General features: G+C 39.8%; 1 protein-coding gene across 1 annotated transcript in view; it reads right to left on the reverse strand.

Moving 5' to 3' along the window:
• ALK (ALK receptor tyrosine kinase) overlaps positions 1-21,397 on the reverse strand; it is a 1,085,901-nt gene that overhangs the window by 770,314 nt on the left and 294,190 nt on the right. The window contains exon 2 of the mRNA XM_069072137.1: positions 16,091-16,210. Within this exon, the coding sequence (XP_068928238.1) occupies positions 16,091-16,210 (120 nt within the window). The remainder of the gene's footprint in view (positions 1-16,090; positions 16,211-21,397) is intronic.

The raw sequence follows: 21,397 nt of genomic DNA on the forward strand, positions 1-21,397 counted from the left end.
GAAAAGGTGGGGCATAGGTGGGGGGAAACGTATACTTCATGGGGGCATGATGGAGAAACTAAACAATCTTGGTAACTATCCTATAAAGAAATTTAAATTTATATACTGCAAAACATTCCCAAGAGATTTTGAAAACCACTTAATTTTATTAATAAAATAATGTTGTCCAAGTAGTCAAATAGAAACCTTGGGAAGAATGGATGTTTTATAGTATTTTAATTAAAGTAAACTGACAGATGAGTATCAGGGTCTCCATAAAACATCAGCCAGCTAATCAACAGAATTTTACTGAGGACCTATTATGAACAAATTGCAGCCATCAGATTATAGCATCGCGGATTTAGATCCTTTGAAGTCATTGAAGCTAAATGCTTTATTTTAAAATTGAGGAAATTAAGCCAGAAACAGGGTGACCTTCCCAATGTCATCGTTAGCAAGTATCTGATGTAGGATTTGAACTCAGGTCTTCTTAACTCTAAGTCCTGCTACACCATCTCTCCAGCTGAAGGGCTATGCATGTATCCCCAGAACAGTTTTTGTTATAGAATGTTGGGCAGGGCTCAGTACCTGGGTTTTAGGAGAAACAGGCAGAGAAGGGGGTGGGAAGGGAAATAGACGAGCTGAGAGAGGGAGATAAGGTGAGAAGAAAAGGGAAAGAGAACAAGAGGGAATAGAGAGGTGGCTGTTAATTTCCTCCTAAGTGTTCTCATTTGCAAGCTGATCATCTTCCCTTTCTTCAGCTGATCCTCTTAGGGTCTGGTTCTTTGTTTCCTCACCAACTTAGCCTCCCTCCAGACAGCTTTTCTCTAAGCCTCAGCTTCCTCACCTGTAAAATGGGGTAATGATACTTGTGCTCTTTACCACACAAGGCTATTATCAGGAAAGTGCTATGTAAACAGTAAGTGATACATTTCTATATATGTGAAAAACAGGATCACTCGAAATTGAATCTAGGTTCACTTAAGTTCAGAGTTGGAATCTCTTGTGAAAACCCTTCCCCAAATTTACTTGATAAAAACAAAAATTTATTATTACTATTCCTTCATGGAATAGATTCATAAGCAACACTAATATGTCCATTTATTCAGTTGAAAGGTTTTTTTGTTTGTTTAACATCATGATGGAAAACAGGAAGATATGAGTTAGAAGCATCATTGGTCCTGCTTAATATGGCCTGTAGACTAAATGCTTTATAAAACCAACAAATTCAACCATCCTGTCAAGGGGAGAATTCCAAGATATGAACAAATCCCAGAGGGTCAACACTGTTCCTGGAGGGACTAGTGTGAAGAGGAGGGAATCCTGCTAACCAGCTCCTGTAAAGGGAGGAATCTTTCAGAAGCACCAAGGGAAGAGGGAGTCATGCAATGCTGAGACTTGTATAAAGGTGATCTAAGAAAGGTGAATGAACTGAAAGCAAAAATCTCAGCCAAAATTCTGCATTTAACTGCAGTGAGGCTGGCTGGGACAGGAGAGCTGTAAGTTTGGGGATGTGGACTGAGGTTCAGGGCCAAGGAGAAGCAAGATTTTAGGGTATAAAATAGTACATTGGGAAAGGCTTTGGATTAGAAATCATAAGGTCAGAATTTGAATACAGGTCCTACCATTTATTAGTACTGTAGAACCAGGTAATCTCTTCGAAACTCAGTTTCTTCATCTGTAAAATGGGGATAATAACTCTCATTAATTCCCTCATAGATTTCTATAAAGAAAACCTTTATATAAACCTTAAAGAGCTGTGTGCTGGTTGATTTTGCCAAAGCTTTTTTTCTCCTTTCTTTTTTATTTTTTAGTAAAAGAGATGTCTTGTAGGATGATGAAGGAAAAATAGATCTATTTAGAAATGATGGTGATATAAATGTAATAGTTTTGAGCTGATGATGCATGACCTCAGACTCTGGAGAAATGGACACATACAATGCCCTCTGGATAAAGTCTTCTTAAGCATTTTGCTTAAGAATGACACAGCCATCCCTTACTGGTTCGTATGACTGGGGGCTGTACCAAAGAAGTTTGGTGGCTGAGCCAAGAAGAAGCCATTACTCCCAACATAGCTCCTTTTCTATAGGCTATAAAAAGAACTAAGAGAATCAAGATTTGGTCTTTTTTCCAGGAGATCTCTTTGTTGGACCATGGTCTTCTATGCCAACTATCCCTTGGTCTTCTACCTGGGAGATTTCTCTTCCCTTCTTTCCTTGGCCGCAATGGAGGCTGAACAATGTGGCAAAAGGTACATGTGCTGACCCAGGTGAACCAGAAATTGGACCTCAAGTCCCTGGCTGCCTCCTCTCTTTGTGTTTCTTTCCCTGAGTCAGGTCACTGAACAGTGAACCTGAGAGGCTGATCTTTATAGCCCCATTAGTGAGGTTGTAAGTTTGCAGAGTCAGGTGTTGGCTTTCTGGCAGGAGGTAATTTCATCAGTAACTTCTGAGAAGAGAAGCTAATCCCCATCACAGGATGGTGCAATGGAAAGGATAATTGTGAAAGCTAAAGCCATCTCTTGGGTTGCAAGAAGGTCTGGACTTAGGAGATGCTCAGATAGTATAGTGCCAAGGTGAATGTGAAATATCTACAGCACAGGACTATGATGTTGCCTTTACCTCCTGGGAAGAGTACGGTAGGTGACAGGTTACTCTTTTGACTTTTAGGCCTATGTTCTACATTAATCCAGGCTTAAGAGTCTTCTGAGCTTTAAGCATTTCATCTTTAGTGTAGTAAATAAATATCCACCCTATAACTAATATTTATTTGATACTTTGAGTACTCTTCTAGAAGAATTCTTCTTAACCCATTTTTAGAAGATCCTAGATATGAGCCATAGCAAAGAATTATCCCTGGGGTGGGAGGTTAAGTGAGGCAGAGAGTGAAAAAGTCTTATCCCTTCCATTGAGAAGAGCAGAGGGTTCCCCCAAATTGAATCTAGGTCAACTTGAGCCTCTTATGGGAGTCATTCCCAGTGTTGTTTGATTACAAACAAAAGGATATCAATGAAAATAAGATTTTAAAAGTTAAATTTTTTAAAGAGTTATGTACGCAACTCCAGACAGACATATTATAGATGCAGCGGTAGAGGTGCTTGCTATATTACTGTGTTTGATGTATTTGAGTCGTAGGCTATGTGGACATATTTCACCAGGACTTCAAAGAGAATTCAGAGATCTCTCCAATATGCAAATTGGCTAGTCAGTAAATTTTCTGGCTCCACCAGAATAAAGGGATCATACTACACTAACTCCAGAATGGCTGGTTCTGGTGGGACAGTTTTAGTGGGCCACATCACACTGATAGGAGATGGGCTACACAAGGTAGACATGGTCTTTGGCCTCCATATATTTATACATTTGGGAATGTTTGTGTAATCTCTTTAGAGCTGGAAGGAACTACAGAGGTCACTGAGTCCAATGGATTGGGAAAATAGTCATAGAAAGGTGAAGTGTCAAAAACAATCTATGTCTTCAGACTGGTCCAAATCCAATATTCTCTCCATATTGCATACAGATGGACCAGGAAGGACAACACTTCCCCTACCCCCCAAAAAAGGGAAAATAGAAAATAATTATGAAGATTTTAACAAACTGTTTTCTCTATCAATGGTCAGTGAAACCACCATGTTTCAACTCTAACACTCCATAAGTGAGGAAGTAGAAATGGAAATGAAGAAATTGTTTAAAAAATAGAAAAAGAAATTAAGCTAGACCAAATAGACACAGAAGTATAGACTGATGGTGATACAGAAGCTAACAAATGTGTGTGTGGGAAATCATTACTAGACAAAGGTCATCAAGGAAACAATTAGTCATAACTGTTTCACATATCTATTTTCTCATCTCTATAAAACTTTTATGAGAATATGCTATATACTTAATGAGGCTACCCTTGAAAACATGAGGAGAAAATAGGCTGACTTTCTCACATAACATTCTATAGCACTGAAGCAGCCAGGTGGTACAGTGGATAGAGAGCTGGCCCTGGAGTCAGGAAGACCTCAGTTCAAATATGGTCTCAGACACTAATTGTGTGACTCTAGGTAAGTCTCTTAACCTGTCTGATTCAGTTTCCTTAGCTGTAACATAAGGATAAAAATAGCACTTCCCTCTCAGAGTTGTAAGGATCAAATAGATAAGATTTGTAAAGCATTTATCACAGGCCTGGCAGAATTCCAGAGAATAGCAAGGTGAGATAAGAAGGTTTTCTTAAATGAGCAATGCAAAGAAATAGAAGAAAACAATGGAATAGAAAAGACAAGAAGTCTCTTCAAGAGAATTCAAGATATTAAGAAAAGGTTACATGCAAAATGGATGTTATAAAAGACAAAAATGGTAAGGATTTAACAGAAGTAGAAGAGATTAAGAAGAGGTGATAAGAATATACAGAAAACCTCTACAAGAAAGATCTTAACATCACCGATAACCACGAAGGAGTGGTTATTGATCTAGAGACAGACATCCTGGAGAATAAAATCAAGTGGACTTTAGGAAGGATTGCTAACAATAAGGGTAATGGAGGTGATGGAAATCCAGCCGAGCAATTTAAAATTCTAAAAGATGATTCTGTTAAAGCGCTGCCTTCAATATGCCAGCAAATTTGGAAAACTCAACAGTGACGACTGGATTAGAAAAAGATCAGTTTATGTACCAATCCTAAAAAAGGGTAATGCCAAGGAATGTTCAAATTACTGAATGATTGCACTCATTTCACGTGCCAGCAAGGTTATGCTTAGGATTGTACAAGCTAGGCTTCAGTAACACGTGAACTGAGAATTACCAGAAGAAAAACCTAGATTTTGAAAAGGGAAAGAGGTCAAATTGCCAATATTCACTGGATTATGGAAAAAGTGAAGGGAGTTCTGTTTCCCTTACTATACTAAAGCCTTTGACTGTGTGGACCACAGCAAAATATAGCAAGTCCTCAAAGAGATGGGAGTACCGGATCATCTTAATTGTCTCCTGAGGAACCTGCAGTTGGGTCAAAAAGCAACAGTTAGAACCGAACGTGGAACAATTGATTGGTTTAATATAGGGGAATGAGTACAACAAGGCTGTACACTGTCACATTATTTAACTTATATGCAGAGTACATCATGCAAAATGCCAGGCTAGATGAATAAAAAAGCTGGAATTAGAGATGCTGGGAGAAATATCAACAATTTCAGATATGCAGATAATATCACTCTGAAAGCAGAAAGTAAAGAAAAATTAAGAAGCCTATTGATGAGGGTGAAAGAAAAAAGTGTAAAAACTGACTTGAAACAACATTAAAAAACCAACTAAGATCATGGCAACTGGCCCTATCACTTCCTGGCAAATAGAGGAAGAAAAAAATGGAAGCAGTGTCAGATTTTATATACTTAGGCTGAAAGATCGCTACAGATGGTAACCGTAGCCATGAAATTAAAAGATGCTTGCTCCGTAGAAGAACAGCTATGGCAAATCTAAAAGGCAAAGATATCACCTTGTTCCTGTATTGCCAAAGCTATAGTTTTTCCAGTAGCGATACCTGGCTGTGAAAGTTAGACTATGAGGAAAATCTAAGTACCACAGAATCACCATTTTTTGAATTATGGTGCTGGAGAAGACTTTTGAGAGTCCCATGGAGAGCAAGGAGATCAAATCAGTCAATAATTAATTCAGGCTATTCACTGGAAGGCCAAATACTGAAGCTGAAGCTGAAATAATGATAAGATTGGACTCATTGGAAAAGATCCCGATGTTGAGAAGAATCGAAGGCACAAGGAGAAGAGGATGGCAGAGGACGAGATGGACAGGCAGTGTCATGGAAACCGCAGATATGAGCTTGGAGAGACTTTGGGAGATAGTGGAGGACAGAAGGGCCTGGTGTGCTGTGGTCCACGGGGTCACAAAGACTTGGACACAGCTGAACAACAAATACATAGCTATTTCCTTCCTTCTTTAAAGTCTCACAACTGACTGAAAGGTGCAGAGAAAATAAGATCCCATTGCACATCGTGGGTGTTGACTATGAAAAGCATTGAACTGAATAGAGCAAAATACCACCTGAAAGGTTCCCCTCACCCAATGAGATTCCTTGAAAGATATAATGACCACAAAGGTTCTGAATTTGGTCTGTGTAAAGTTTTTATTTTTTATATTTTTATAACTTTTTCACTAGAATTGGTTTCTCTGTAATCATATTCATTTTATATTTTGCACTTAAAAACATTATTCTGAGACAGGGTCAACAGGCTTCAATAGGCTGTTAAATGGGGCTATGACACAAAAAAGGTTAAGAACCCCTGCCTTAAAGAAATACATTTGTTCAGTAATTCTATGGTTATTGAAATCAAGCAAGGCATCAAATAGGTAGATAAATGTTAGCCAAAGGTGTTGGCCTATATCCTGGAAGTTTAGTACAGTCCAAATGGAATAGTCATTTTCTGTAGAAAGTGAGGTCATTCAGATATCCCCATTGGCAGTTGGCATGATTCTGATTGCATTGTACCTGAGGATGCTGCAGAATTTCCTAAATGTCATTCAGAATCCTTCAAGAGTTCTACTTAATTAGCGTACTCAGGAAAAACCAAATGGATACAAAATACTTGCTTCCTAGATATGCTATGTGGTTGGATGGGCATCTCCAATCTATATTGCCATAGTACACACTGTCCACATTCCGTATCTTGGACATATCTGAAATATCATAGCCATGAAGCAGGCACTTTGCATCCATTTGGGTTTTCCCAAATAGGTCAACTTAAATTTAAATAGGTTCCATATCTTAAACAGATCTGGAACATGGGCAAGGAACTGGGTTCTTGAATTGAACAGGAGGATGAGGGGAGAGGGATGGATTGTTTTGGAGAAATTTCACAGTTCTTGCAATGCCAACGGGCCTCTCTTTGGAACAAAGGCTCATGTTTTTAAGGTCAACCTTCTTATAGTGATGTTGTATGACTAAAATACGCAGAATACCACACTCTGACAAATTAAAGTTATGGGTCATCCAAAAGGCAATGAAGTGACACATGATTGGTGTGAGTAGGTAGAAAAATATCAACAAAGAGCTGCAATGGGAAAGTAAAGATATCATCAGGGAGGTATATGACTGGAAAGAGGTGGGCGAACCATGGTGTGAAAACAAAAGATAATGAACAGATGCACTTACTGCCCACGTGCACCACTGATATCAAAACAAGGGCAAGGTCTTCAGAGGAATCTCCACAGAATATTAGAGAGACCCCCTTTTGGAGCATTTATGAGAGGATATAGACAAAAATCTGGTTGGATGAGAAGACATTCTCTGAGCGTGATCTATTTAGAACTAGTGTTGAACTCTCTTGGGCCACATGGAGTACAGCTAAACCAGATTAAAAAGTAACTGGGAAATGTTTAGCAAAATAAGTAAATTACAACAAAAAATAGATAATGTTAATTTATGGTTTTCTAAGTCAATATGCAGCCTGCAGGGATTCATTTCTATTTGGGTTTGACACCACTGGAATCTATGTCACTGGAGTGAATGCCCCTATCAGTGACATCATGGATCAATTCAAATATCTAAGAGTGTGCATCGATTCTTGCCAGTTACAGTCAATCTTTTGACAGATCCTCCAAGGATCATCCAGCCCATCCAGTGGGAGATATAAAGCTAAGGTGCTGGTACAAGGGATACTATGCATGGTCTACCCTCATTGCTTGATCCCAGAATTCCACTAAGGCAAGGAGACACTTACGAACTATTCTTCCTCACAAGGGTAGAAAGCCCTCCTGTTAACTTACTATATCCAGACTGGCCATGTTTTAATCTCCTCCCCTCCCCCTGAGCTCACCTCTTTCTGACTCTTGAAATGGAATTGCAGTCCCTTGAGTATTTTAGGTTCTTACTATAGTGGACTCAGGGGTCCCCCAGGACTTTATGGACTCATTGTTGACTCAGACATAGACAATACTCTAGAGACCCTGTGCCATCCCAGTGCAGAGGCAATTCGCACAAGCAATAAGGACAGTAGTACAGGAGATCAACCCTCTTCCTATGGTCTGATTTAGAAAACATGTCCATGCCCCCTCAGCTTTTCAGAGGGTCTTGAAATGCCAAATTCATGTAGCTTTGAAACACTGAGTCACAAAAATGCTTTTATTCCCCCTTGGAAAGCTGAAAGTAAAACAACCTCTGTAGACCAGGAAGTAGGGCCTTGTCTCAATGATATTCTCTCTCTCTCTCTCTCTCTCTCTCTCTCTCTCTCTCTCTCTCTCTCTCTCTCTCTCTCTCTCTCTCTCTCTTTTACTTTTTGGAGGGGGGAGGGCAGGGCAATTGGGATTAAGTGACTTGCCCGAAGTCACATACTAGTAAGTGTTAAGTGTCTGAGGCCAGATTTGAACTTAGGTTCTCCTGACTCCAGGGCCGGTGCTCTCTTCACTGCACCACCTAGTTGCCCCAACGATATTCTCTTTTACTCCTGGGATCCTACCAGAATTCTAATTGGTCTAAGCCATTTTGAAAAACTATGGTAAGATCAGCTCTTCATTAACTTAGAGAAAAGCCCATTTGAGAAGGAACAGATGGGAGTGTCTGGAGGACAAACTGGATCAGGTGGAAAGCCCACAAGTGGAGACAGCAGCACAATGCAGTAGAAAGTGTACTGGATTTAGAGTTAAGGATCTAGTTTCAAATGCTATCTCTGATACTAGCTCTGTGACCCTTGGCAAGTAATTTAACCTCTCTAGGCTTCATTTTCCACAACTGTAAAATAACAGGACTGGATTCTAAGGTCCCTTCCAGCACTAAATCTCTGGTCACCATGTTACAAGACCAAAATGAGATAGGATTTGTAAAATGCTTAGCACAGTCTCTGGTACATAGCAGGTGCTTAATAAATGCTTATTCCCTTCCCTCTCTTATGTTTTTATGAGGTCCTACTGCAGTAGGGGACCTCATCTTGCAAAAAGACCTGCAAGAGTTCCCTCACTCTTCAGAGTCCTACTCTGATTTTGTTGTTAGTTTCTTAGAGACAGTGGGACATAGAGTCTGGGAGTCAGAAAGACCTCAGAACCTTTCCAGCTGTGTGACATTGACCAACTCACTGAGTCAGGGGCGAGGAAAGAATACTATCACATGGCTCATTAGAACAAGGCTAAGAACAGAATGTAAAGGGAGCCAAGAAAGTCTCCTGGCAGAGCAGGTGATGAGGACTTTTTTTTGGCCCTGATGAGGCACACACAAAGGAGAAGGAAGCCACTTCACTTTGAAGCCTGGCTCCTGAGAGTAGAGATGGTGATTACTGCCAGGCATATTAATGTATAATTTTAGAACTGTGATCAAACCTTCTCTTTGCCAGAGACAGTGATGCCAATACCATAGGGGATTGGAGGCCTTTTTTGTTTCCCCTTCTTGGTTTCATGATTGGTTTTTAAAATTATTACTATCTATCTAGCTATCTATAAATTTGACTTTTCTGTCAAATATATTGATACATTAACAGGACAGGGGGAAGTAATTAAAAAAACTAATTTACTAATTTTTCTTCTTCTTCTAAAGCAATAATCATGAAATTGCATGGGTCCCTATAGACCTGAAAGCAGAAGTTTTAATAGAAGTTTCATTAAGTAGCCAATAAGAACTATCTCAACACAGCTGCAACTAAGGTGAGATGACTAGGGCTTTGCCCCAGAGCAGCAACATATAGAGGGCATAAAAATGGAGCACATGCATTCCTTAAACAGCACAACACTCATTGGCAGTCACCTCACGTATCAAATCTGTTGTCAAATCTGGGCATTTTTACCTTCATGGCATCTCTTTTTAGATGGATCCATCTTTCCACTACAGTTTAAGGGTTCTCATCATCTCTTGCCTAGAGTCTAGCACTTCTTAATCTGTGGGCCAAGACCCCATGTGGGGGTTTAAGAAGCACTGAAGGTGTCTTGAGTGGAAAAAGTTTAAGAAGCCCTAGCCTAGACGAACTCAGTAGCCTTCTAACTGGTCTCCTTGACTCAATTCTCTCCCACTCTGATACACCCTCCCTTCAGCTGACAAGGGAATATTTCTCAGGTCTGACAGTGCTGTTCCCCCTACTCAATAAACCCCAATGGCTCCTTGTTTCTTCCAGAAACAAATAGAAAATCCTCTGCTTGGCGTTTGAAGCCTTCATAACCTGACCCCTGCCTACCTTCCTGGTCTTGTATCGGGCTCCCCTCCATGTAGGCTACTGACCAATCATGATGGTCCACTTGCTGTTCTCACCAGATGTTGAATCTCTAGACTTGGTGCATGTGAAGTAGCTGCTTCCCATGCTCATACCCCCATTCCTGGAATACTCTCCTTCCTTACCTCTAACTCCCAGCTTCTCTGGCTTCCTTCCATGCTCACCTCAAGTCCTGGCCTGTGCAGGAGGACTTCTCTGGCTCCCTGCCCACACACCTCTAGTCCCTTCCCTCTAAAATTACCTTTAATTTATACAGTACATATCTTCTACAGAGGAGTCAAACAGGTGGCCCTGAGGCCTACAACCCTCCCAAGTGTGGCAAGAACCAGATTAAAATAGAATTGGGAAATATTTAACCAAATAAAAATGCTATAAAGCATAGACAACATCACATTTAAAAACTGTCCATGTGCAGCCCACTGGAGTCCTTATGTAAAGAGTATTGGGCCCATTTCTACTTGTTTGACACCCCTGGTGTCATGTGTACAAGGTTATTTGCACATTATTTTCCTGTTAGAATGTGAGTTGCTTCAAAGCATAAATCATATTCTTGCCTTTCTCTATATCTCTGGCACCTAACACGGTGTTGGGCAAATATGTGCCTAATAAATTCCTGTTGACTAAGAAAATCCCTGGGGCAGGTAGGTGGCACAGTGGATAGAGCACTGGGCATGGAGTTAGGAGGACCAGAGTTCAATTTTAGTCTCAGATACTTTCTAGCTGTGTGACCATGGGCAAGTCATTTAATTGTTTGCTTCAGTTTCCTCATTGTAGAATAAGCTAGAGAAGAAAATGGCAAACCACTCCAGGGAGTTTCTTGACCAAAAAGTCCCTAAATGGGGTCATGAAGAGTTGGTTACAACTGAACAAAAACAAGAAATTCCCAGTCATTAATAGGGAGCTTAGTTAGCATGTAGATTTATTTTGCTGTATAGCAGACCTTCATATCATTGGTGTGCAGAGCCACAAGTAAAGAGAATCCTAGCAGATGTATACCTTCTTTGCAAATGACAGTCTTAGAAAGTCTCTGGGGGACTGAAGCAGAAAGTGACTTGTCCAGAGTCATACCAGTTAGTATGTGTTAGAGGCAAAACTTGGACTCTGGTCTTCCTGGCATTGAGGCCAACTTTCTATCCGCTATGCCGGGCTTCCCAGCACACCTAGTTAGCAAGAATAATTAGTTGAAATAGAAAGTTATCCTGGAATAGTCAGCAGTATGAGGGGGACAAGGAGATGCTGTTGTGTGTCAGAGAGAATTACGTAAAAACTAGGCATCCTGTACCTTAGGCATAGGGAGAAAGCTAATTTCCTTATGTTAAGTTCACCGCATCCTGGAACTAAGAAGGACCTTAGGGGGTCACCTAGTCCAAGCTCCTCATTGTGTGAATGAAGAACTAGAGGCTAAACAACTTTCCCAGGGTTACTTAGGCAGTGTTAGATCGGGAATGAGAGCCTAGGGCCTCTCACTCTGGACCTAATGTGCTCTTCCCACTTGCTGCCTCTAGGTATGGCCCCCCTCAGGAGCCAAGAAGTCTTAGAATGCTAGAGACCATAGAATGCTAGAGCTGGCAATCATCTCATGCAAGCTCCTCATTTTACAAAGGAGGAAGACTGCAATGGATGTCCAAGGTCCTGGGATTCAGCCTGCATCAGTCAGTTCAAACTGGGCTCAGGATCTTGAACATTCCATGCAAGCAATTCACCTCATTAGTTTTGGTCAGTTTGTGTTCAATTGTTTTTTCAGTCACATCCAACTCTTGGTCACGCCATTAGGGGTTTTCTTGGCAAAGATAATGGAGTGGTTTGCCATTTCCTTCTCCAGTTCATTTTACAGATGAGGAAACTGGAGCAGAGTTAAGTGACTTGACCAGGGTCACACAGCTAATACGTGTTTGAGGCCAGATTTGAACCCAGGAAGATGAATCTTCCTGACTCCAGGGCTAGTGCTCTAACCACTGCAATACTTAGCTGCCCTCTGGTCAGTTCGACCTGAATTTACTGGGCACAAGAATAGCTGAATATAAGGGAATGCCAGATGGCAGGGGATTTTGGCTATCAGGCTTTCCATTTCTTTGTCTCTGGAACTCTTAGTGATCAAAATTCCCTTTCAATAAACTCAGTGTCCTTAATCTCTCACCACCTGCTGCTGCTGGTGGAACTGATTTCTATCTGGATATTCAATTGGGACCCAGTCTTTTAGACAGGCCTATAAATAAGTCTACAGACATCAAGAACTGATGATAAAAATGCAAAGGAAAAACTTTCTGAGACGGCCTGGCCTCCATCAGAGCCCCGGGGGAGAGATGGGCTGCTCTCTGCTTCCAGGAGATGAAATTAGCGAAGCCCCCCGTCACTCACACCTCGAGACAAGCAAGAGCTGGAATCCGATACCAAATGCCACTGACGAGGATATATGTCCTCCAACATAAAAGGCCCCAACGTAAATTAGAAGAAATATGGAGAGCCTTCAAAAAGGTAGGTCAAACTTTTTCCTCAAGCAGATAATTACAGGCTGGGGGTGAGTAAATCTTATTAGCCTCTCTCCACCTCATCTTTCCTCATAAAACACTGGTGGGGAAGGAGCTGCAGTCAATCCAGGGCTGACATCTTGCTTAGAAAGGAACAGGGCTATCTGCTGCTCATGGAATTACGTACTGCCATCATTTTCTCAATGGGTTATTCTGGCCTGCCACCCCCTCAGAGCACTGGCTGAAAGTAGGAAAGTTGCATCTAGGAATATTTTCACTTTGGGGAAAAAAAAAAAACAAAGTGAAAGAGGTGGTTAGACTCTCATCACCAAGAAGGTTGGGAGCCTGGGGGGTTGGGAGGTATGTGTGGGTGTGGGTATACTGTGGGGGGGCTGGGGTGGGTCGATGTGGGTATGGGAGGATATAACAGGAGCTGAATTATAGATGAGGGGGTGGGTGGGTTACAGCATTTCTGAAGGGAGAAAGTGAATGTTCTTGAGAAGGAAGCAGTCCTTCACAGACGATAGAACCCTGGGATAAAGTTTCATTTTCCTCATTCCAGTCTTGGGTGTGACTAAAAAAGCTTAACCCATGGAAAAGTATCTGTAGGCAATATCCACAAAAACTTATGTTCCACTTAAGGTGCCTATATCTACTTGTTAAGATTTAGTTACTTATCACTGTCTGAAAAATTACCCCTTCAGGCTGGAATAGTCTGACCAAATCCTTCCATCCAAGTCTGAGGTCTTGAAATTAATGAAGTTATTAACATTTCTGAAAATGTCTTCTCTATAGCCCTTGACAGGTGTTGATTTATAGCCCTGCACCCTGCCTGATGTCTCTATCAAATCATAGAGGAACATGGGGGCAGGAGGTCTAACCTGAACTTCACCACTGGTTTGCTCTGTAGAGGGAGTGATTTAACCTCTAGGCTTTTGGGGTGAGTCCAAAAAAGCCATTCCAGTGGTCCTGGCTGACCAACTGAGTTACTCCTGAGCAAGAATGTGGTAAAAAGATCTGAAATCACCAAGATATTTAGATATCTTGGCAATGATGAGATAATAGCTACCACCAGACAAAATCAACAATAACAGTGAAACTGACTATACCAGTTAGTCCTGAGTACTTGAAGAGCATTTACCAGAAGCCTTGATTTTCTCCTCTTGCCGAGAGGGAAAAAAACAGTGTTACTTAGGATAAGAAAGCTGACTAGTTTATAGATTCATAGACCTAGATATGAAATTAGGAAACATTCCTCATTAAATTAAAATTAATCCTCATAATTTTAATCAACTTTGTTAAATTGACATCCCTATACACACACACACACTTAATTTTAAAGAGACTCATTTTAATAACAATGTAATAATAATATGATTTTTAACAAACTCACATAGGAGAAATATTTCATTCAAAGTCATACATCCAGCTGAGGGGGAACTAGAAGGTAAGAGTCTAACTCATGACCCAGCAGTTTCTATGAGTGACCAGCTTAGAAATAAGTCTACAAGCCCTGGCTTTCCTCAGAGCCATGAGGTTGACAATAGGAGCCCACTAGAGATATCAGTCTCTCTTCCTATCATCTTGCACAGTGTAGATACATGAGCATAAATAGAATTCAGATGTGAAGTGGGGGAAGAGGGATATTTTAAAGTAGATCTAATGGGTGGGTTCTCAATATTAAGAATGAGTAGCTAAAGGTTAGGGAACATAGGCAAGTAAGCCTGAATCAGGTTCAGGACTTTTAGAGGGGCAGTATATTAAATTGAGATAGTAAAATCACAAGCAGTGGAAATGTTAAAGCTGAGGTGATTTTTTTTTTCTAAAAAGGGGATAGAGTACAGTAGAAGTTTGGATTGTATGATTTCTAAGATGCTACCACTACAAATTTGCTCCTCTCTCAAGAATCACTTTTCCTTTCTGTGGAGTAAGTTGTGAATAGTAGGGCTCTTTAGATGTGTAACAATGCTTTGGAGCTTATGAAACTCTTCTGGACAATTGCTCCCAGAATGCCAATGACTATTAATGTGGTGTGTCAAGATCGGAGCAGTGATCAACCAGGATGAGCCCATATGAATGACACAATGGCATCCTCACATAGAAGGCAGAAATTAATTCATGTGCTCCTGCATTTTTATAATGTAGAAATCAGCAATAGTGAGCAAATTCTCCCTCTTCCACACTGAATTTGTTTAAATCTTGAATTATTTTTAGATCATGAATTACAAAGTTGATTGATAGCATGATTAATGCTGCTTGCCCCCAGACATATTTCAAGCTGTCTGCCCTGAGTGCCCAAACAGCTAGTTATGGCTCTGGTTGGGATGAAGTCCAGGGATAAAGAAGCAAACACCAATTAAACATGCTTGCTGTTAGCACAGTGGCTTGACTCTACCTGAAGAAGAGAATAAACTACTTTGACCTATAGTTTGAATAAAACATTGGATGAAGTACCCATTTCCAAATGCTTCTCACAGATCCAATCTCTTCTTCCTCTTGAAATCCAGATCATTTTAATCACTGATAGGTTAGAGGATATCTCTAAAACAAAAGTGTCAAACACATACCCTAAGACACACCTGAGTGCAACTGGTACCAAATTAAAATATAACTGGGAAACATATTTACCAAAATAAAAATACAGAAAAACATAGACAACATTGCATTTTAAAACTAAGTCAATATTCAGCCCAAAGGAATCCTAATGGTCCCCATCTCTATTTGATACCACTGCTCTAGGAGACCACAGTTAAAATGGATGCATGTTACTATGACTACAAAGAAGGATTATTTTGTCAGAGGAACTCGTGAGCTCCTCTGAACCTAAAGTTATAAGATGAAGGAAATAGTAAAATGTCAACAAACAGATGATGGTAGTGGTGGTTCTGGCGAAAGAATAGGCAGTATCAAATCCTTAGGATGGCAAGGGGGCAGGAAATTGCTACATGAGGGAGGTCAGCAATGCAAAGAGAAGATGCTTAGGGTCAGAAGGGGCCTAGGTGAGTGCTCTAACATACACTGGAGATCACTGAATCCAAGCAATAGCAGTTGGAAGGGACCTTAGAAGTCCTTCTAATCCAACTGCTTCATTGTTTAGGTAAAATACATAAAACCCATAAAGTTTCAATGACCTTCCTAAGCTTTTACACACACACACACACACACACACACACACACACACAGTGGCAGAGAAAGGTTTTGTGCTCAGATTTTAAAATCTCCAAACCAGATGGTGACAGATGTCAACAGGTGAGTGGAGGAGGGAGAACTCCAAAGACCAACTTCACCCATTTCTAAATTCTTCCAAGTGCAAGTCTATTCTAAGGATGTCTCCAAGACCTAAGGAGCACTAAAAGATGTATGGTAATTTGAAGCCCACTCCACTGGCTATTACTCTCAATTTTCCTTAATTATGAGACTGACATAACTAACTATTCAAAATATCCCTTAGAAACTCACTTACCATATCGGCTACGTTGAGAGAGAAAAGGGGGAGAATCTTTCATGATCCATGTTAGGTTCCAGATAAAGGGCTCCGGAGTGAGAGCAGGGATCTTTGTAGAAGATTCCAGGGAGCTTGGAGCTGTATATTAAAAAAAAGAAAAAAATACTAATTATTGTGCTCTCCGAAGATGGTTTTTAGAAACAATTATAAGGGCTTACAGATGTCTAATTAAATCCAATTTTAAAAATTAAGTACCACATCTGTGCTAGGAGCTGCAAAGTACCACGTGCTAGAAGCCACAGAGAAGAAGATGGACATGACACCCCACAGTCCCAGAGAGAAGTAGTATTATTCCTTTTCTGCAGATGACGGAGGTGAACAGCTGTGTGACCTTGGGAAGGTCACTTAATTTCTCTAAGCCTCAGTGTCTTCATCTGCAGAATAGGGATAATTACATTTGTACTATCGACTCATAGAAATGTACTATCTCCTCTATGGAAATAAAATGAGATTGGATATGGAAGTTCCCCTGAAGCAAATAACAGCCATAGAATTGGTACTACTAATGTTTTGAAAGCATATAGTCTGACCAAGACAGAGTATGATAGGGTGATGACCACCCTTCTGTCAGTGCAGCCTATATCTGAATTACCATTTCTGACATCTGTAACGTTGATTCATATTGAGCTTGCAGTCCACTAGAATCCCAAGATATTTTGAAGGGAAATGGGTATATGAGAACACCCTGCCCCTTCTCATTCTATTTCTATTGCTTATATTTGGTCTGAAGTATAGGGTTTTTGTTTACTCCCCCTAAATTTCATTTTAATAGATTCAGTGCATTGTTCAGTCAGTTTGAAGAATTTTTTGGATCTCAATTCTGTTATTTAGTGTCTTAGCCACCTTGCTTCAATTTGCAAAATCCACATTTTTTTTTAAGTACACTGTCTATGATTTATCTAATCACTGATTTAAAAAAGAAAAGGCAAAAAAAGAAAAAAAGGTCAAGAACAGATATCTGGGGCATTGCACTGATTATAGTCCTCCCTCCAGATTGACAGGCACCATTCTTTTGGGTATCTTGTCACTGAAGCTTTCAATCCATATTTTTTTTTCACCCAGTTCATGTTCTTCCATCTTATCTGTGAGAACATTATAGAAATCTTGATCAAAGAAGAAATTCAATGGAGTCAAGATGAGAGTACAGGCAGCAAGCCAGCTGAACTCTACCAACATTCCCCTCCAAGCAACTTTAAAATAATTCCTCAAATCAAATTCTGGAGCAGCAGAGTCAATAAAAGGTCAGAATGAGGAATTTTCCAGCCTGAGACAATGTAGGAAGTTGGAAAGAGAGATCTCTGGCCCCAGGGCTGGCCCAGAATGCAGCAGAAGCACCAGCTGTGGGCCTTGGAGGCTGCCATGACAGCCCAGGAGGAGCAGCAAATGCAGTTTTGTGAGCTCTTGGTCCAGAGGCAGTAAGCAGATTGGACCTCTGGTCAGAAAGATATAATAGAGGATCTTTGGCTGACACCAAGTACAGCTGGCACTGATTGGCAACTCTATTGCTCATCCCTAGTTCTGAGTCACAGTTCCAAGACAGAGAGGATCACTAGTACCTGTGGTCATTCTTAAGAGAGTAGGGGCCTTGGTTGTAGCTTCAAGGCAGAGAGGAGCACTAGCACTTGTGGCTGTAGGAGAGCAGGGGACCTGGACAGAGTTCTAGGGCCAGGTAGGTACAAGAGAGCAGGGGTCTTTCCTGGGTAAAGCCCAGAGCACAGACCAGGAGAGCAGTGACTACACCTCTCCTGGATCACAACACTTTGGAAGCACTGAAAATCCTAAATGAGCTCCAGAAACAGCAGTATCAAAAAGCCTGAAGCTTGGGAAATTGCCTCCCCATCCCCAGGTGAGCAAAATGCTATTTTAACATAAATTTCAAAGAGATAAGTGTGGTATCTCTTTAAAAAGAGATCTTTTTAAATATCTTTAAAAAGAGATAAGTGTGGTAGAGGAAAAATGAGGAAAAGAAATGAGAGTGATTCAAGAAAATTATGAAAATATAATAAGCAGTTTGGTAAAAAAAAAAAAAGGTACAAAAATACAAAGCATAATAATAACACCTTAAAAAACAGAATTGGCCTAGTGGTAAAAGATGCACAAAAATTTACCAAGAGAAGAATTCTTTAAAAAAGCATAATTGTCTGAATGGAAAAAAAGGTACAAAAGCTCACTGAAGAAAATGATTCCTTGAAACTTAGAACTAGGTAAGTGGAAGTTAATGATTATGGCGATATCAAGAAACAAGAAAACAAAGAATAAAAAAAATAGAAGGAAATGAGAAATATCTCATCAGAAAAATAACTGACGTAGGAAATAGATTGAAGTCATGAATAAAATAAAAGCCTAGATATCATCTTTCAAGAAATTATCAAGGAAAACTACCCTGATAGCCTAGAACACCTCAAGATAAAGTGGAAATTGAAAGAATTCAACAATTATCTCCTAGAAAAGATCCCAAAATTAAAACTTCCAGGAATAGCATAGCCAAATCTCAGACCCCTCAGGTAAAGAAGGATATTGCAAGTAGAAAGAAAAAAACAATTCAAATATCATGGAGCCTCAGTCAGGATCACACAATAACCAACTCCCACATTAAAGGAGTGGAAGGCTTGGAATATGATATTCCAGAAGGCAAATGAGCTAGGATTGCAAACAGGAATAACTTAGCCAGTAAAACTGAGTATAATTTTTCAGGAGAGAAAATTGATATTTAATGAAATGAAGAACTTTCAAGCATCCCTGGTCCAAAGACCAGAGCTGAATAAAAGATGTGATATGCAAACATAAAGGACTCAAAAACAGCATAAAAAGGTAGACACTAACAAATAACCATAAAGGAGTCGATATAGTTAAACTTTTTGCATTCCTAGATAGGAAGATAGTATACATAACTCCTGAAAACTTTTATCACTACTAGGGTAGTTAGAAAAGAATCTACATAGACAGAGGGCACAGGTATGAGTCAATTATATTGGGATGATCTAAAAAATTAAAGGGATGAGAAGAGGGATACACTAGAGAGAAGTAAAATTGGGAAATTTTTCTCACATAAAAATGTATACAAGGATGAGCTTTTATAGTAGAGAGGAAAGGGGGGGAGGTGATAGGTAATGCTTGAAATTCACTCATCAGAATTGTTTCAAAGAGGGAAGAATACACATACGTACATAAATATGTATATGTAATGTGTATACACATATGTGTATACATAATGTGTATACTTATATGTGTTATATAGAAATCTATCTTACCCATATTTCCATAGGGAAATATGAATGGAAAGAGATAAGGGATATGGGGGTGAGGGAATGATGAAAAGGATGGTAGATTAAGAGAGGCAGTGGTCAGAAGCAAAAGAAAGAGAGAAAAGGTTAAACATAAGCAGATAGGATGGAAGGAAATACACAGTTAATCATCCTAACTGTGAATGTGAATAGGATGAGTTCAGTCATAAAATGGAACTGGACAGCAGAATGGATTAGAAATTAGAATCCAATAATATGTTGTTTACAAGACACACACTTGAAACAGAAAGACACAGAGTTAAAATAAAGGGTTAGAGTGGAATCTATTATGCTTCAGCTGAAGTTTAAAAAGGCAGGGGTAGCAATCATGATCTCAGACAAAGCAAAAGCAAGAACAGATCTGATTAAAAGAGATAATTAGGGAAACTACATTTTGCTAAAAGGTACCATAGACACAATTAAGTAATATTAAAAAAAATTAAGGGAAAATGTCTCTGATAAAGGTCTCATGTCTCAAATATATGGATAACTGAGTCAAATTTAGAAAAATAAGAAAAATTCCCCAATTGATAAATGGTTTGAAGGATATGAAGAGGCAGTTTTCAGAAGAAGAAATCAAAGTTCTATATAATCATATTAAAAATGCTCTAAATTACTATTGATTAGAGAAATGCAAATTAAAACAATTCTGAGGTACTATCTAACACTTATTAGCAACAATAATGCTGGTGGGGATAAGGGAAAATAGGCACATTAATAAACTGTTCATGTAGTTACAAATTAGTCCAATCATTTTGGAGAACAATTTGGAATTATGCCTAAAGGGCTATAAAACTGTGCATACTCTTTATTCACTCACTAATTTATTTATTTGCTTTATGGAGGGCGATTGGGGTTAAGTGATTTGCCCAAGGTCACACAGCTAGTAAGTGTTAAGTGTCTGAGGCCATGTTTGAACTCAGGTCCTCCTGACTCCAGGGCTGGTGCTCTATTCACTGCACCACCTAGCCACCCCTGTGCATACTCTTTGATTCAGCAATACCACTACCAAGTCTATCAGGAAAAGGATGCATATATACAAGAATTATTGCAGCTCTGTGGTGGCAAAGAATTGGAAATTGAAGGGATGCTTATTAATTGAGAGATGGCTAAACAAGTTATGGCATATGATTGTGATATTGTGCTACTGTGCTATAAGAAATGAGGAGCTATAAAAGTGAATGTTTAAAATTAAAATAAATAAATATTTTTAGATGGGGGGAGGGGTGATTTTAGGGAAAAACACTCCATGGCAAGACCTATATGAACTCATGCAAAGTGAAGTGAAAAGAGCTGGGAGATTGTTGTGCATAGTATCAGCAATGTTTAATGATGACCAACTATGAAAGACTAGGCTACTCAGATCAATATAATGATCCAAGACAATTCCAAGGGACTCATGATGAAAAAATGCTATCCATCCTCAGATAGAGAGCTGATGAACTCTGAGTGCAAATTGAAGTATAATTTTCTTACTTATTGTTTTGTTTTGCTTTTTTGTGTGATTATGGCTAATATGGAAATGTTTTACATAATTTCACATATACAATTGAGCTTAGCTTTGAAGAAAACCATAGACTCTATGAGGCAGAGGTGAGGAAGGATTGCATGCCTGGTATGGGGCGTGTAAGCCAATACAAAGCTGGAAATGGAATATCAGGAAGGAAAGAATGAAGGAAGGAAGGAAGGAAGGAAGGAAGGAAGGGAAGGAGGGAGGGAGGGAGGGAATGAATGATCATTTGTTAAGCAGCACCTTTCTTCAAGAAGCTTACATTTTAATAAAGGAAGACAATACACGTACAGGAATGGTGGCCAGAGAGGAAAATCACTTTGTCAGACATGTGGAAAAATGGATTGTAGAGACAAAAGATGTCAGGAAGGAAGACCAGTGAGGAGGCTACTGCAGTGTCCTGGTGAAAAATGACAAGGGCCTGTGATGGGGGAGGGGGAGGGGTTTATGGGCGGTGCCATGGTTGCTTTG

This window comes from Petaurus breviceps, unplaced genomic scaffold, assembly GCF_028583685.1.
Source record: "Petaurus breviceps papuanus isolate PSGF00001 unplaced genomic scaffold, PetGlider_PUasm1.0 90845, whole genome shotgun sequence".
In the NCBI taxonomy this organism is placed as follows: domain Eukaryota; kingdom Metazoa; phylum Chordata; class Mammalia; order Diprotodontia; family Petauridae; genus Petaurus; species Petaurus breviceps.